This window comes from Eschrichtius robustus, chromosome X (genome assembly GCF_028021215.1).
Source record: "Eschrichtius robustus isolate mEscRob2 chromosome X, mEscRob2.pri, whole genome shotgun sequence".
Taxonomy (NCBI): domain Eukaryota; kingdom Metazoa; phylum Chordata; class Mammalia; order Artiodactyla; family Eschrichtiidae; genus Eschrichtius; species Eschrichtius robustus.
In genome coordinates, this window is record NC_090845.1 from 34,124,369 (window position 1) to 34,143,190 (window position 18,822).

An 18,822-nucleotide genomic window follows, 5' to 3' on the forward strand; every position below is an offset into this window, starting at 1 on the left:
TGGAAATTTTAATGGGTAATAGCTGCTATTCCAGTTTCTTTGAACACAAAAATCTCTTGTGTATCATATAGTTTGGGGGTGGCAGAATGATAAGCATAATCTACTGTCTTCCCATTGACAGTCAGTAATTTCAATATACAGCAATGAGCTGAAAACAAATCTTAAGTTTGTGAATAAAACCTTATAGGCTTTAAATTTTAGGTCAGTCATAGCCTTCATAATATTTGTTCTCTTGTCAGTGAAAATTGCATGACCATTTCTTTATGTATTTTTTCATTCTATAATCAACCTTCAATTAAATTCATTATATTGTTAATGGTGAGGCCCAGAAACCTCTCCACAAGTTAGTAAGAGAGAAGCAGAGTTAAAAACACTATTAATCCACTTGGTATCAAATATAACAACATGTATCAGTTGCCAACCATTTCCAATAAGTTTTCAGTTTAAAATTTTAGCCTCCATCATATAAAAACTGTATTTTGAGGTTTTCATTTTATGTATTTTCTTCCTTCCTTCAGGTTTTATATTCTTTATTTTTTTCTGTGTTAAAGATAATATATCATGAGTATTTGTACATGTTATTGAAATTTTTGATCCTCATGAAATGTTGAAGTAGCAAAAAATAGCATTCTGCCTTGAATTTATCTTGACAAGTTGTGAAAAATTCTTAAATAGGATTTTTAAAAAATCTCGTGGCCTATTTATGTTATATCAAATATATATATATAGCTGTGCCATAGATAGATAGAAAGATAGATACTGTCTCTCCATATATAGGTAGATATATATATGCAGGTAGATATGAATATATCATTATATCTAAATTTTTTTTGACATCTTTATTGGAGTATAATTGCTTTACAATGTTGTGTTAGTTTCTGCTGTATAACAAAGTGAATCAGCTATACATATACATATATCCCCATATCCCCTCTCTCTTGCATCTCCCTCCCACCCTCCCTATCCCACCCCTCTAGGTGGTCACAAAGGACCGAGCGGATCTCCCTGTGCTATGCAGCTGCTTCCTACTAGCTATCTATTTTACATTTGGTAGTGTATATAAGTCCATGCCACTCTCTCACTTCGTCCCAGCTTACCCTTCCCCCTCCCCGAGTCCTCAAGTCCATTCTCTACGTCTGCGTCTTTATTCCTGTCCTGCTCCTACGTTCTTCAGAACCATTTTTCTTTAGATTCCATATATATATGTTAGCGTACGGTATTTGTTTTTCTCCTTCTGACTTACTTCACTCTGTACGACAGACTCTAGGTCCATCCACCTCACTACAAATAACTCAATTTTGTTTCTTTTTATGGCTGAGTAATATTCCATTGTATATATATGTGCCACATCTTCTTTATCCATTCATCTGTCGATGGACAGTTAGGTTGCTTCCATGTCGTGGCTATTGTAAATAGAGCTGCAGTGAACATTGTGGTCCATGACTCTTTTTGAGTTATGGTTTTCTCAGGGTATATGCCCAGTAGTGGGATCGCTGGGTCGTATGGTAGTTCTATTTTTAGTTTTTTAAGGAACCTCCATACTGTTCTCCATAGTGGCTGCATCAATTTACATACCCACCAACAGTGGAAGAGGGTTCCCTTTTCTCCACACCCTCTCCAGCATTTATTATTTCTAGATTTTTGATGATGGCCATTCTGACCAGTGTGAGGTGATACCTCATTGTAGTTTTGATTTGCATTTCTCTAATGATTAGTGATGTTGAGCATCCTTTCATGTGTTTGTTGGCAATCTGTATATTTTCTTTGGAGAAATGTCTATTTAGGTCTTTGCCCATTTTTGGATTCGGTTGTTTGTATTTTTGATATTGAGCTGCATGAGCTGCTTGTAAATTTTGGAGATTAATCCTTTGTCAGTTGCTTCATTTGCAAATATTTTCTCCTATTCTGAGGGCTGTCTTTTTCTCTTCTTTATGTTTTCCTTTGCTGTGCAAAAGCTTTGAAGTTTCACTAGGTCCCATTTGTTTATTAATTTTTTTATTTCCATTTCTCTAGGAGGTGGATCAAAAAGGATCTTGCTGTGATGTATGTCATAGAGTGTTCTGCCTATGTTTTCCTCTAAGAGTTTGATAGTGTCTGGCCTTACATTTAGGTCTTTAATCCATTTTGAGTTTATTTTTGTGTATGGTGTTAGGGAGTGTTCTAATTTCATTCTTTTACATGTAGCTGTCCAGTTTTCTCAGAACGACTTATTGAAGAGACTGTCTTTTCTCCATTTTATAGTCTTGCCTCCTTTATCAAAAATAAGGTGACCATATGTGCATGGGTTTATCTCTGGGCTTTCTATTCTGTTCCATTGATCTATATTTCTGTTTTTGTGCCAGTTTTCTTTCTCCGTTTTTCTTTCTTAAGATTGCTTTGGCTCTTGGGGGTCTTTTGTGTTTCCATACAAATTGTGAAATTTTTTGTTCTAGTTCTGTGAAAAATGCCATTGGTAGTTTGATAGGGATTGCACTGAATCTGTAGATTGCTTTGGGTAGCATAGTCATTTTCACAATGTTGATTCTTCCAATCCAAGAACACGGTATATCTCTCCATCTGTTTGTATCATCTTTAATTTCTTTCATCAGTGTCTTATAGTTTTCTGCATACAGGTCTTTTGTCTCCTTAGGTAGGTTTATTCCTAGGTATTTTATTCTTTTTGTTGCAGTGCTAAATGGGAGTGTTTCTCTAATTTCTATTTCAGATTTTTCATCACTAGTGTATAGAAATGCAAGAGATTTCTGTGCATTAATTTTGTATCCTGCTGCTTTACCAAATTCATTGATTAGCTCTAGTAGTTTTCTGGTAGCATCTTTAGGATTCTCTATGGATAGTATCATGTCATCTGCAAACAGTGACAGCTTTACTTCTTCTTTTCTGATTTGGATTCCTTTTATTTCTTTTTCTTCTCTGATTGCTGTGGCTAAAACTTCCAAAACTATGTCGAATAATAGTGGTGAGAGTGGACAGCCTTGTGTTGTTCCTGATCTTAGTAGAAATGGTTTCAGTTTTTCACCATTGAGAACGATGTTGGCTGTGGGTTTGTCATATATGGCCTTCATTATGTTGAAGTAAGTTTTCTCTATGCCTACTTTCTGGAGCGTTTTTATCATAAGTGGGTGTTGAATTGTGTCAAAAGCTTCTTCTGCATCTATTGAGATGATCATATGATTTTTATCCTTCAGTTTGTTAATATGGTGTATCACATTGATTGATTTGCTTATTTTGAAGGATCTTTGCATTCCTGGGATAAACCCCACTTGATCATGGTGTATGATCCTCTTAATGTGCTGTTGGATTCTGTTTGCTAATATTTTGTTGAGGGTTTTTGCATCTATGTTCATCAGTGATATTGGCCTGTAGTTTTCTTTCTTTGTGACATTTTGTCTGGTTTTGGTATCAGGGTGATGATGGCCTCGTAGTACGAGTTTGGGAGTGATGAACACCATTTATTACGAAGAATATTTTCCCCCCCTGAGGGCTCCCTTATCAAATAATTGACCATATATGCATGGGTTTATTTCTGTGCTCTCAATTCTGTTCCTTTGGTCTATGTGTCTGTGGGTAAGGTTGGTTCAGTGGCTTGTGTAGGCTTCCTGGTGGAAGTGACTGGTGCCTGTGTTCTGGTGGGTGGGAGTGGATCTTGTCTTTCTGGTGGGCAGGGCCACTTCCAGTGGTGTGTTTTGGGGTGTCTGTGAACTTATTATGATTTTAGGCAGCCTCTCTGCTAATGGGTGGAGTTGTGTTCCTGTCTTGCTAGTTGTTTGGCACTGGGCGTCCAGCACTTGAGATTGCTGGCTCTTGGGTGGAGCTGGGTCTTAAGTGTTGAGATGGAGATCTCTGGGAGAGCTCTCGCCGATTGATATTATTTGGGCCCGGGAGGTCTCTGGTGGTTAGTGTCCTGGACTCAGCTCTCCCACCTCAGAGGCTCAGGCTTGACACCTGGCTGGAGCACCACAACCCTGTCAGCCACACGGCTCAGAAGAAAAGGAAGAAAAAAAATCAAATCAAATCAAAAAAATGTTTTTTTAATAATAAAATTTAAAAATAACAAAATAAAAAAGAGAGCAACCAAACCAATAAACAAATCCACCAGTGATAACAAGCACTAAAAACTAAACTAAGATAAAGATAAAAATCAGAAACAAATCAGTCACTGGCAGCAAACCCCAAGTCTACAGTTGCCCCCAAGTCCGCCGCCTCAATTTTGGGAACATTCGTTGTCTATTCAGGTATTCCACAGATGCAGGCTTCATCAAGTTGATTGTGGAGATTTAATCCTCTGCTCCTGAGGCTGCTGGGAGAGATTTCCCTTTCTCTTCTTTGTTCGCACAGCTCCTGGGGTTCAGCTTTGGATTTGGCCCCGCCTTTGTGTGTAGGTCGCCTGAGGGCATCTGCTCCCCACCCAGATAGGAGGCGGTTAAAGCAGCAGCTGATTAGGGCTCTGTTGCTCAGAGGCTGGGGAGAGGGAGGGCTACGGTAGTCATAATTGGAGTGCGGGGCAAGCCTGCAGCGTCAAAGGGCAGCATGATGTTGCCACAGCCTGAGGTGTGCCGTGTGTTCTCCTGGGGAAGTTGTCCCTGGATCACGGGACTCTGGCAGTGGCGGGCTGCACAGGCTCCTGGGAAGGGTGTGGGTTGTGACCTGTGCTTGCACACCAGATTCTTGGTGGCAGCGGTAGCAGCCTTAGAGGTTCATGCCAGTCCCTGGGGTCTGAGCTGATAGCCGCAGCTTGTGCCCATCTCTGGAGCTTGTTTAGGTGGTGCTCTGCCTTCTGTGGGCACACGAGGAAGGAATTCCCTCTCCTCGTGCACCCCGAAACTGTGGTCTCTTGCCTCTTAGGCAGGTGCAGACTTTTTCCCGGACTCCCTCCCGGCTAGCCGTGGAGCACTAGCCCCCTTCAGGCTGTGTTCACGCCGCCAACCCCAGTCCTCTCCCTGCGATCCGACCGAAGCCCGAGCCTCAGCTCCCAGCCGCCGCCCGCCCCGGCGGGTGAGCAGACGAGCCTCTCGGGCTGGTGAGTGCTGGTCGGCACCGCTCCTCCGTGTGGGAATCTCTCCGCTTTGCCCTCCACACCCCTGTGGCTGCGCTCTCCTTCGTGGCTCCGAAGCTTCCCGCCTCCGCCACCCGCAGTCTCCGCCCGCGAAGGGGCTTCCTGCTGTGTGGAAACCTTTCCTCCTTCACAGCTCCCTCCCACTGGTGCAGGTCCCGTCCCTATTCTTTTGTCTCTGTTGTTTCTTTCTTCTTTTGCCCTACTCCAGTACGTGGGGAGTTTCTTGCCTTTTGGGAGGTCTGAGGTCTTCTGCCAGCGTTCAGTAGGTGTTCTGTAGGAGTTGTTCCACATGTATATGTATTTCTGATGTATTTGTGGGGAGGAAGGTGATCTCCATGTCTTACTCCTCTGCCATCTTGAGGGTCCCCTCTATATCTATATCTTGAGAGAGAGAGAGCCTATATTAAACAGGCTAAGCAGGAGGGTACTTCCTAGGTATTTGCCCCTGTAATTAGACATGTTTCTATTTGTCACTGCTTTTCGTAGTTTTCCCCCCTTCAAGGTTGTGGGAAATGTCTGAATACACGTGAACAAACCTGTAGACTCTGCAGGAGTTTCTGGCTTTTTCACAACTCCTCAGTGCCTATCAATGCATCCTCACCCCACATCACTCCCAGTCTGGAATTATCTCCCACTTTGATTGCACCTCTGCAATCCGTATGACTCAGATTGGATGGCGAAGGACTGGGGTTGGTGAGGGGGGATGTGAGGCATGACTTCCATAGACACAGTGACATGTAGATGGCAGTAGCAGAGGAATGACAATGGTGCTTGTAGTTTACAGCTCTGTACCTGATTCCTCTGAGTCCTGAACTACTAGCACTGACTTTTCAATTTAGAAAAATTACTAGGACAGATTATAGTTATCACTTCTTCTGAATTGCATGGTACACTTCAATATCCCCTTTGGTACAATTTATTTATTGACTTGATAATGTTTTCAAGTTGAATAAAATTAAAATTCCTCAATAATATGCCTTATTTAAATTAATATTATTGTGCTTTTGGACCTCAAGAAATAATCCTTTTATAATGAACTCATGATTATCTTCTAGGAGAAAATATGGTGAAAAATACTCCCTGCTAGTGCATATTGAATTGTCATCGGCTCACTTAGGCTTTTATGGGCAAAAATAATAATAATCTTCATTTTCTGTGACCCATTAAGAATAGCAATTGATGACGTTTTCAGTACAAATACTCAGTGAATTAAATTTTTCCTGTTCAGAGAAGGTGTGAACCAGCAACCAACTGATAAAGTTAACCCAGTGTCTTTCTCCCATCTGAGGCAGCTGTTCTTTCCCAATAACTTTCATGAAAGAGGTCAGCCTGAGTTAACTTGATATTTTTAAACTCCTCCTGAGTCAGATTTTATCAGTGTTTTTGCTGTATTATTTAGTTCAGTGTTGTGATTATCCAGAATATTAGACATATTAACAACTAGATTTATATACAAACATTAAAGCCTCTTACAAATTGCACATTTTCTTATTTAATGAATATTTATTGTCTCTGGTATCCCTGGCACTATTCTAGATGCTGAGGAAAGTGATGAACAATACAAACAAGGCTCCTGTTTGCATGGAGCTAATATTTTAGTTGAGTTAGAGAGGAAACAAAAATAAAATTGAAATGGGATACTCTATGTGAAGTTTTTCTGTTGTCTTAGATTTTCAAGTAAAATACAAACCTGAGAACTATAGATAATTCTTTCCCCATGCTGTGAAAGGTTTTGCCATTTATTTAGGACTCACTAAATGTGTAAGTTAGAGCATCTCTAGCTGATATAACAAACTTCAGAATTTCAATGGTTTAACACAATCAAAGTTTTTAATAATTGTAACAGTCTGGTTCATTTGTTCCTGGTTAGTGGCTGGCGTCCTCCATGTTGAGATCCCAGGATTCAGACTCCTCCCATATGGTGAATCCCTCATCCTTTAGGGACTCAAAGGTTCTTGCACATAGGTGGAGAAAGAGAAAAGAGAGGAGAGAATTCCCGCTAGTCACATAGAAGTGGCACACATCACTTCCACTCACATACTATTGGGGTGATCTAGTCACACAGCTATGCCTGGGTGCAGGAGGGTCTGGGAAGTGTAACCTCTGATTGGATAGCTGCTACCCAATGATATCTTTATATTATGAAGGGGAGCACAGAATTTTGCTGGAGAAATGATATTTCTGCTGTGTCTAGGGAGATGAGAAATCTTTAGCCTATCATCCACTTTCTAGCCTGTGTATGCCACGGCCAGAACACAAAGAGGGTGGCGGTGTTTTCTTTAAGGAGTGGAAACTGACAGTTTAATGCCCATTAGATTTTGGTGAGTTCCTGCCCACAGATTGGACCGTACGTAAGGGGAAAATGGCTAGAGTGAAAGCAGCTACCCTTCCACTGACACATGATAAGACCTTCTGGATCAAAATGGATTTTACTCTATGGAAGGAGACTGGGCTTAGACTGTTTTAAAAGAATCTGCCTCAAGGTACATTCTACTAGAGTGAGAAGAACCCAGAAGAGTCTACATGGGGGTAATGCTAGAAAGAGTAAGAAAGAGGGACCTAGAAAGTCAGCTGGAGAAGATCACCCAGCATCAATTAAACAAATGGCCTTTGTTCTTTTACCTCTCATCCCATCTACATCCTGTAACCTGAAGGATCCATATTAGCACAGTGATTGCAGGAGGAGAGGAAGTCAGAGCAGGGAATTGAAAAGAACAGATCATGTATACCTTCTTCTTCACAGGCAGTCTGAAAAATCACTAGATAGTCCTGGAAGTGGGGACGGTGTGCCAGGGAGAGAAATCAGGAAAAGTATTCGTTGGATGTGAGATGAAAGTGTTGATTGATTTTGTATTTCTTTACATATCTGACAGTGAGACTGCTCTAGCATTGCGAACCATCCTAAGATAACAACAGGAGTGGGGAAAGGGAGATCCTGCCTGGTTTGGAGAGCAGCAGTGGGGGAGAGAAACAGTTTTCAGATTACACTCCACTAAGTTTAGTTCACCAGGTGAACCCATTACCATGACAATAAATGGACAAGATGAATTTAGACAGTGATAATTCTACAAACGAAAATGGTCCAGGGTTTCATTGAGGATGACACAAAGACTGAAGCAGTACAACCAGGTAGAGAGACTAACCAACGTATAAGCCCTCGGGACAAAATCAGCTTGGTGGGAAGGGACCTACCAGGAAGGAGCCCAGGCACTCCAGGAACAGAAAAGAGGCTTGTGAGGATGGAGCTTGGACAGAAATGGTAAAGGTATGATTTGCGATCAGAGGGGTCTATAGGACACCATCTTGTAGGATCTCAAAAGGCAAGATGAGAGTTTTTATTCCTTGTGCAATTAGAAGCCACTAGAGGGTGTGAAGAAGGGAATGACCTGATCTAATTTATGTTTTTAAATCCCTCAAAATGTTTCCTCTATTTTAAGAAAATAATAAACATATAGCATGTATTTAGATGCCGAAAATATTTTATATTTGTTTTAAGATGAACACAGATAGTCAAATTCCCTCTGAAAAGGTTTATAACTTAACAAAATTCAGTACAATTGTTTGTACATATTTTAAAATAGTATTCCAGACTTCTCTGAGTATTTGAACTTTTTCAGTAGTCTAAATTTCAGCATCTTATGAATGTTCTCATGCTTTAAAATCTTTACCTATATTCCACAGGATTAAATATACCCAATTTGGTCTCTCTACAAAGGATTGTGAAAAATGGAAGCAGTTTCTCTAAACAGTCATTATGTTAGCTAAAATATTCCTTAAGTACAATCAAGAGAAAAATACTAGACAACTTATGAAGGAATATTCTCTATCATTGAATCTAAAAGAGGCCATGTGAAGATGAAAGACAACTTTTGAAGTCACCATATACAGTCATTACTATTTTACTATTTTTCAAAAAAAAAAAAATCAGTCAAAACTGATTTATATTTAATTCTAAACATAAACTGAAAAAAATCCACTCATCAAAGTGGAGTAAAATGCCATTGGCAAGATATATACTAGCCCATTATTTCAAACTTTTTTAATACATCAAGTTCACAGAAATTTAACTGACTTTGTACTTCCTATTGAATAAGTTATTTATCAAAATATGGAATGGGGGTGGTAGGATACCTTAGGCAACAAGACTATTAACCATTTTTGCAGAGTAATTTTTTATACATTTTGTTTTGTATGTTATTTACTCAAAATAGTTATGTATTTCTGGATTACGTAGATAACACAAAGGAGGTGTTCCAAGAATAAATTTACAAATTTTGATCATCTTGTAAAATGGTGAATGACAAAAATTTCTTTTCTTTAACTTACTGAATGCATCAGATATTTAAAGAAATATCTAATTTTTATGGCCTTAAGAAATCTAGTTGTAAAATTAATCTTGTCCAGATTAATTTTGACATTATTTTGGCAGATGGGTATTTAATAGAAATTATTTATATAATACCATATATGAAAGGTATCATTTAGGGATTTTTATCTGTTTAAACTTTGAAGAAAATGATATTCAAACCATAATGAAAGTTAGAAATTATTTTTTATAATATTGTAGTTAAATTTGACATATATTTTACCATGGTAGGAGTACAGAACAATTAATTGGAAACTTCAGTCATTTTAGTATAATGAAATATTCATTTCTATTGAGTCTGTTGCTATTTTCAAGACTCCAAAGAATTTGGTTGCAGGGATTCTCCAGAGGTTGCCGTGGTACTTAGTGCTGGTAAGCAATTGATGATTGCTCTCTGGAAGGCTGCTCTGTGAAGAATTTTGAGGGGGCATCCAGTCCTACTGGATAAGAGTGAAATGATCAGGTAGTGATACTTGCAATGGATGTGTCAAGGAGGAGCTGTGACAGAGGTGCCCCTTAGCTGCCATCCACATTTCCCAAGAGATTTGGCCAACTGTGTAGAATGTCATCACACATTTGTAACACAAAGCATGCTTCTGTTATATGGCTTGTAGTTCACAGAGGAAACAGTAGCTTTAAAGTGGTTTTGTTTTATTTTGTGTTCATAGTTTACATGTGATAAGACATAAAGCAATTCCATATTCCAGGACTTTTTTTCCTTATAGACCAGAGTTTTTCAATGTACAGGTCTCAAAATGTGACTGGGTCAAAATGAGCATTATTTTTTAAAGAGATGACTAGAATAGAGTAGAATAGAATAGATCATAGAAATCACATGTGGTAAGAGTAGGGACTGTTTTGTGAAACTTCCTTTTCAGTAGTATGTGTATATGAGCTGATGGTGATATAAAAATGAATTACTCTGATAATCAGTGGTTTTGATCTTAGCATTTTTACTACTTTGAAGAAGCTATAGGACTTCCTTGGTGGCGCAGTGGTTAAGAATCTGCCTGCCAATGCAGGGGACACGGGTTTGAGCCCTGGTCCGGGAAGATCCCACATGCCACGGAGCAACAAAGCCCATGCATCACAACTACTGAGCCTGCGCTCTAGAGCCCGTGAGCCACAACTACTGAGCCCACGTGCCACAACTACTGAAGCCCGTGTGCCTAGAGCCCGTGCTTCGGAACAAGAGAAGCCACCACAATGAGAAGCCCGCGCACCACAACAAAGAGTAGCCCCCGCTCACCGCAACTAGAGAAAGCCCGTGTGCAGCAACGAAGACCCAACGCAGCCAAAAATTAAAAAAAAAAAAAAGCTATAGCAGTGTCTTAAACTGACACTTTCTCTGAAGAATATCTGAGTAATAGACCAGGACACATATGTAGTCCAAGATGTCTCATTTCAATTTTCTGTCCAAAGACCTGGGCAAAGTTTCTAGGCTAATATATGGTGGTTGGTATTTGTTATCATGGCATATTCCTTTGGGTTAGTTGTTGATTGGCTTGACCCTCAGAAACTTCCTAGGAGGCTCTGTTCTGTAACAGTCTTATAAAATATCTCAGGTTGCCTAAGAAATAGTAAATTTTGTGATGTAATGCCACTGTTGAGTTTTTTGCATGTTATATCTTATTTTTCCTTCTTTATAATTATGAGCATGGGTATTTTACTGTAGGAATTTAATGGCCATTTATTTTAGGAATCCATGATTCTAATATCTCCTGAAACTATTGTAGATGGCCATTTTCAATTGCATTCATAATTAAATCTGATTTGTAGTAAATGATATCTACTCTCATCTAGTAATTATAAACTTGTGTATATCCTTGATTTCCATCTTTCCTTGCCAGATGATGTTCACCACACTAAATGCTTTTTCCATCCCCCTAAAATATAATACTTATCCACTCATTTATTTATACAGAGGTAATGAAGCAAATGCTTTTTCATGGACAAAGCTGTAATGTCTATCTTGAAGATACGTTGTGTGAATAACTCTCTCCCCATCACCACCTGTCCCCACCAGCTCCTGTAATGTGACTTGATAAATTTCAAAATAGCTCCATGTCCCAAAGTACATCCATTACCCAACTTTAAATTATGACTAAAATGTCCAACATTCTCCATTTAATTAGGTTAAGGCATTATAGACAATTGGTCTTTGTTAAGATTGAGATGTGTCCTGCCTATTTAATCACCTTTGACACATTTGCTTCAATTAATGGCTTTTACTGTAGTGGAGATCATGTCTGTAATGGGATAAGATATAAGTCACTACATAGAGAACAGACTTGTGGTTGCCAAGGGGAGGAGGGATGGGAGAGGGATGGATTGGGAGTTTGGGATTAGCAGATGCAAACTATTATATACAGGATGGATGAACAACAAGGTCCTACTGTAGAGCACAGGGAACTATATTCAATATCCTGTGATAAACCATAATGGAAAAGAATATGAAAAATAATATATGTATAACTGAATTACTTTACCGTACAGCAGAAATTAACACAACATTGTAAATCAGCTATACTTCAATAAAATTTTTAGAAAAAGATATAAGTCATTAGCCAGAATGGTTCAGAATGAGAATCAGGAAATGTCTTGGAACGTGAAGTGTGCCTTCCATGGCTGAGTGGATGTAGCTCGGGAGGCAGGACAGGAGAAACCAGACAGAAGGGAGGAATCTAAACAGGAAGGTAGTCATGTCATCAGCATAGTTTGACTTCTTAGTTCAGATTGTCTCTAGAACTTGATACTAATGTACAGAGCTACTCGGAATCAGCAGCAGCAGCCACAGCTTTTTAGAAAGATAAATTTTCGGGCCCCATCCCAGATGTACTGAATCAGAATCTTTGAGGAAGAGGGCCAGTAATCTATATTTTAGCAACCTCTATGGATGATAAGTCTGAGTACCACAGCAAGAAGAAACATTGACAGACAGACCTCATAATAATCATGGTACTGAAGACAAATATATTTTAAATGTAATTTTGCAGTTTCCTTAGCATTTAGCTAGGTGGATCTCTTGGACTATTTGTTGTTGAAAAAAACATTGTCACCATTTAGCAAGGCTAAACGAAGAAAATATATGAGATTAAAAGAGAGTGAGGTACATTCAGTAGTGGGTCAAGGAGAAAAATAAACTTTTATACATTTGGCCATTGTTTTATCGGCTTCCATAGGACAATGATTCTGTGCTGACACTAAGAGCTAATTTTATATTTCTTATGTAATTCTAGGAGAGTGTTTGTATTGAAATACGTCTCTTTAATCCAAAAGAGAAACTTACTCACTTAGATGTGCAGTTATCGAGTGCTGCCGTTAGTGGACTCAAGGAACTTGTACTATTTCCACTAGATTCTCTCAACTGTGTTGTACGGTATTCTCCAGCGACTACAGGCTATAGAGAAGAAAGGTATGGTTTGAGTGTGGCATTATACTTATTGTTGATCCTTTGAAATTAACCTTTGAAATTATTTCTTTGCATGGTATAATCATTGGGATTACACTCGCTCATAGTTTTAGCTTTGTTTAATACCATTCATTGGTAAAATGTACTAATTTAGAATTACCATTGTTTTCTTTAATGCAAAGATATTATTTATTAGAATATCAAGTTAAATAATTCCTAAATTGCCCCTTATATACTCTCTTTCACTTCACTTTTTGTTAACCATATTTTTCTGGGTTGTACCGAATGAAAATGATTCTGTAAGAACTAGGGGTTAAACTTTCAATTTTCATGATAAAAATTCACTTATATCTTATATTCTCAATTAAATGAAAATCACATACACCCATACACACACATATATTAACAGTGCAATGACGAGTGTTCTTATAGCATAATTATGAAAAACTTTGCACTATGTATTCTCACACAGAAACACATAGCTTCTATGCTCACGATTAACTCAGTTTATAGTAAAATAATCAACTTTCTTTGTTTTAACAGTAATATCCAATTTATTTGTTATAGTTTTAAAGACTGTACTTAGTATTGGTGTGTACAATGCATTCCATTACTCCATGAAGATGTCTTTTGCTAGTTTATATGCTCTTTCAGAGTTAGAATAATTCTTATTTTAATGAATGATGAATAAATAAATATATTTGTGAAATTTTAAAGGATAAACATTTTTATAATGTGAAACATGAAAATTAAGACCATAATGTATATAAAAGACACTATTTTGCTAGATTACCATTAGAAACGTGTTCTCGTCTCCTCTCTGCATTGTGACTATAGAGGCTTTGTGAACACAGACTGAATCTTGGATTTTCTTTGTCAGCATACATTAAAAGACACACTTTGGGCTGATACTTACTGACTGCTTTCTCTGTTGTCATCACTGGAGCATGTATTTTACATACGTACACACCTAAAATTCTCACAGTAACCATAAGTGTTCCCATTTTATAAATGATGAAATTCAAAAAGTTAAGTGACTTGTTCAAGGCTGTACAAATAAAAGATGGCAGAGCTGGGATACCAGCCTAGTTTTACTATTAGACTGTCACACACTCTCTGTCTCCCCAAAGATGAGCACGTGCTGATGATAAAGGAAGCTCTCCAGAGCTGCATGTCACTTGATAACCTTCATATGAAAACGCACGTGTGTTCGATTCAACAAACTACATTTGGTTTAACCACAGTTCAAATGCAGGACTTTACTTGTTCTAGCTCCTGCAAGATATTTGAATCACCTATGTTTAAGCATTTTTCATTGATTCAACAGGCATTTATTAAACAGATATTAATGATAATACTTCTTCTTGAATACAAAGTGATTTTCTCACCAAAAATGAAAAAAATTTAAATAGATCTACAAGAGTAAGCTGTATCACAGAACAATTGTCAAGTGTTGTATTTGGAGCCACCTATCTGGCATTTATTTTTTCTGCCAAATTTATTTTACATACAAACTAAACTGCTGACAAGATTTTGTATATTTCTCTCCACCAGCATTATTTTTCAGCCTGATACAGCTCTAGAGTTCTGGTATTTACTGAAAGTAACTACTGACATACCAAAACCAACCATAATGCCAGAAATACATTGTGACCTTGGAAAGTAAGTTCTATTTAATAAATAAAATTATTTCATGGAAGAAAAAAAAGTTTATCTAAAATAATATTGTTATAATGCATTTAGTATTTTAAAATAAGACATAAATATGTTTTTAGTAATTGATTTTCTTCTCCAGGGAGGTTTGATATTTAAACGACCTTGTGGAAAACTTGTGTGAAAAGAAAAACAAGTCAGGACTTAGTAAGGAGAGGCTTTTATTCAAAATGATTATCGCAAGGGAGGAAAAGGGACTATTGAAATAGTTGGCGGGGTACTATTGCAATTTGGAGATCATTCCCCTCTCAGAAATCTACAAGCTACTCAACATCAAACCGAGCAAGCTTTTTCTTTTATAGGCTAAAGGAGGGGCAAGCAGAAATAAGCAGAATCTTTGGAGGGAAAGCTGGACAAGGAAGGGAAAATGACCGGTGGGGACTGATAGGAAAAAGGGTTCTGCCGTGGTCAGTTGATTCCCAAGAGAAGCCCAGAAGGGAGGCACATTTTACTTTTTTGGTGCTTGCTCAGGCTTGGGGACAAGCAGAGTTCAGGGGCCTATGGGAAAGATAGAAAGCTGACTAAAGTTTGGTCAAGGCAAAGCAGAGGGTAAGCATTGGGCAATTGAGAATACTTGGTCATTTGGTTAATACCATATGCCCTTGAAATATGACCTTTATATTTAGGTGATTGAGTTCCTAGTACATGTCTGGCGTCAAGTTTGGCGCTGATGCATAGGGATAATCAAGTCACATTTCCTGCTTTTAAAGAGCACGTGTACCAGTGGGCAAATCAGTGCCTTCTCATTAATGTCGCTCCCTCACCACACCAAAAGAGTGTTCAATTCTCCCAGTGCCAGATCTTGAGCCAAAACATCACTGCAAGTGATTTATTAAGGAGGTGTGATCTCAGTAAGAAAAATTAGTAAGAGAACGAGGGAAGCAGAATAAGCAAAGGGAAGAAGCTAAGCAAGGACGTGATTGCAGGTACAGTCCCAGACTTTATCTGTTCCTGTGGAGAGCTTTGGAGCATAAATCACATCTCAGAGTTTGTCTTGTCTCGATGCCAAGATTCTGGGCTTTTGAACTCCCATACTAGTCAGTATAAGCTTCCTCTGGATGAGCTATAAACTCCCAGGCACTTCTGCCCTAGGGCTGAGGACTTCAGGATCCCAAAGCAATCATCTGAATGTCTCAGCTGGAAGATGAGCAGCAAGCATGCGGAAGTTGGGGGATGGGGCAGGAAACTAGGTGGAGCACCAACAGTGTCTGCTACAAGTTATTTACAAATTTATTTCTAGATTTAAGTTTTTCTTGTTTTAAATATATACCAATATATGAAAACTATATATATATATAACTCTAAACTATATATATACAATTGTTAATAAATATAAGTCAGTGTTGTGAAAATATTTGGCTCAACCAATTTTACAGTCATGTTTCTTTTCATTCTACCAAAAAGTGCTAGCCTTTTTTCTTTCAAGTTCTTTTTGTTCTTTAACGTTTTTCTAAAACAACTACTTTTTATCTAAGTCATACTGTGTATAATTTAAAGTTGCATAATATTAAAAGATGTTTGATAGTTACTGTATTTCTAACCAGTCTTGTGGATCTTTTTCCTCTTCTGAAGTTTGCATGGTCTTTAATTTTACCTAATGTCCTTAAAATTGTTAATGATATACATTGGTGTGGCTCTATTTTCGTACATTTTTCTGTGTAGTTGGGGTCTCTTTCAATATGGAAACACTGAGATATTGTTTCACACTTGTTAGAGTGGCTAGAAGTTTGAAATCAGGGTTTCAGCAGGACCATGCTCCCTCTGAAACCCAAAAGGGAGAATCCTTCCTTGGCTCTTCTGGCTTCTGGTGCTTGCCAGCAATCTTTGGTGTTCCTTGAGTTGTAGATGTATCATTCCAATCTCTACCTCCCTTCTCGTATAGCCTTCTCATGTGTCTTCACATCATCTTCTCATAAGGACACCAGTCATGTTGGATTAAGGGCCACCCTACTCCAGTGTGACCACAACTTAACTAATTACAACTCTGCAATGACCCTGTTTCCAAATTAAGGTTACATTCTGAGGTACTGGGCGTTAGAACTTTACTATATCTTTTTGGGGGATGCAGTTCAACCCATAATAGTCATCAAGTTTGTGCAATTATCATTGAACAACTTTACTAGCTTTGTTCTTCCTTCCAGGTTTGTCACTCAGATAATTCCTTTAGATAATCCTACACACGAAACCTTAGAATTGCAAGCAACAAACAGTAATCCTGATAATTTTGTCCTGGAGGTTAACAGGTCACCAGTAAGTATATTCAGAAAGCCGAGTAATCTACCACTACTAGAACATTTTCCAGTTCTGATTTTGGGACACCATGGAGTATTAGCAATTGAATTATTAATAAGGTTTCAAACGCTAAAACTTTTAAATATAACGTATACATTGCCAACTTTAATTTATCAAGAAAATCAATATCATGTTCATGTAAATTTTTGAAATTATATATGCTAGATTCATGCTCATTTTCACTGAACCCTAAATAAATTGGTTGTGCTTTATTTCTGACCACTTTGGTAATCAGTTTTTGCAATAGTTTCCCAATAATATAATTTTTTTTTTGATTTTAATTGGAGTGGTCTTTTTTTTTTTTTTTTTTTTAAAGAGACAATTGTTTAGAGCAGTTTAGGTTCACAGCAAAATTAAGCAGAAGGTACAGAGATTTCCTATATACATCCTGCCTCAGTCTCCCTCCCACCCTCCCTATCCCACCCCTCTAGGTGGTCACAAAGCACCGAGCTGATCTCCCTGTGCTATGCGGCTGCTTCCCACTAGCTATCTAGTTTACGTTTGGTAGTGTATATGGGGCACAGAGAATTTGCTTTTCTAAAAAGTTCTCTTGCTGCTGCTGCTGCAGCTGGCGAAAGACCACACTTTAAGAACACTGATTAAGATATGTACAGTTTGGAGAGTATCTCAAAGGAACATAAATTCAGGGAATATTCTTAGGCAATTGGCTATGTGGCTCCGAAATTCAGGGTAGAATATTAAGCTAGAAATGAAGACTTGGGGGATCATCTGCACCAAAATGATAACTGAAATTTGGGGAGTATATGGGGGGAGGTCTGTGTATATAGAAAAGTAGAAAACTCCCAGCCTCACTGACCCTTGAGTGTAGAGGAGTGAGAAGAGTCCACAGAGGAGACCCACCCTCCCTCTTGCGTCTCCCCAGCTATCAACGTCCCCACCAAAGTGGTGCATTTTAGGAATATGATTTGACTCAATGGTTATTCTATGTGTCCAGGCCCCAGGACGCCAGTTCTTTTTAGCTTTTCCTTAGTTCCTACCCATCACCCCCTCCCCACAGACAGTGCTGACAGCTCTGCCCCTCTCTCTTTTTCTCTGCCTCATTTTCTCATTCCTTCATTCCTGGGAGAGACTAGAGCCAGTCAATGGGCCTCAATCACTTTATCCTCCCCCAAGTAGCAAAACAAGATCTGAAGGTTCCGCATCCCTGTCTGTATTTCCAAAGCCTACGATACCAAATATGTATAGTGAATGCCAAAACCTTGCTTTCAGGTAAACTTCGAAATGATAATTGCAATAGATTATTTTCTTCAGAGGACCTCACAGTAAATCATGGTATTTAGAAAAAGCCTTTTACTATTTGCTGTTTGATGATTGTTTAACGAATCTACAATGTGATTTCTTTATTTATATTTTAATACCTGTCTCTTGTCACTCACTGGTTGCCAACTAATATCATGATATGAAATTAGTTCTTAACTGCCATGATGTGTCAAATCAGATATCGCTAAGTATTACATTGCTAAAATTGGTGTATACAGTGTAATCTTAGAAACATTATTTTAAAATATACATGTATGTTTGTATTACTTAGCACCATATTTTCCATAAATTAAACAGAATACGATGTTCAGGCTATAGTTTACATTTAACAGAAATTACTCATTAGTGATGTTTTAATATCCTTCGTATCACTACTTTTACAGAGAATGTAAACTGTGGTACAAGGGAAAACAAATGCATTGTATTACAGATGCCATCTTATGTTGCATAATGAAAAAGATGGTCTCGGCTTTAACATTTCCAACCATGGTTTTCTAGTCCATTCATTCTTTCATACACTTATCAAATATTATTGACCACAGAATATGCAATTAATTTAATATTTGGAAACAGCTCAAAAATAAATTTACAGGTGAGAAAAATACTATTATACGTTATAGAACAAATAGGAACATACATTAATGGTAATGATAATAAATGGAAAGTATATCATATATATATGTATATACTTTATATAGATATGTA

The 18,822-nt window shown here is 38.1% G+C and overlaps 1 protein-coding gene across 1 annotated transcript in view; it reads left to right on the forward strand.

Annotated features, from left to right (window-relative positions):
* The window catches only part of CFAP47 (cilia and flagella associated protein 47), a 460,447-nt gene that overhangs the window by 327,740 nt on the left and 113,885 nt on the right, over window positions 1-18,822 (forward strand). Inside the window, 3 exon segments of the mRNA XM_068532596.1 lie at window positions 12,659-12,834; window positions 14,386-14,493; window positions 16,686-16,794. Of these exon segments, the coding sequence (XP_068388697.1) occupies window positions 12,659-12,834; window positions 14,386-14,493; window positions 16,686-16,794 (393 nt within the window).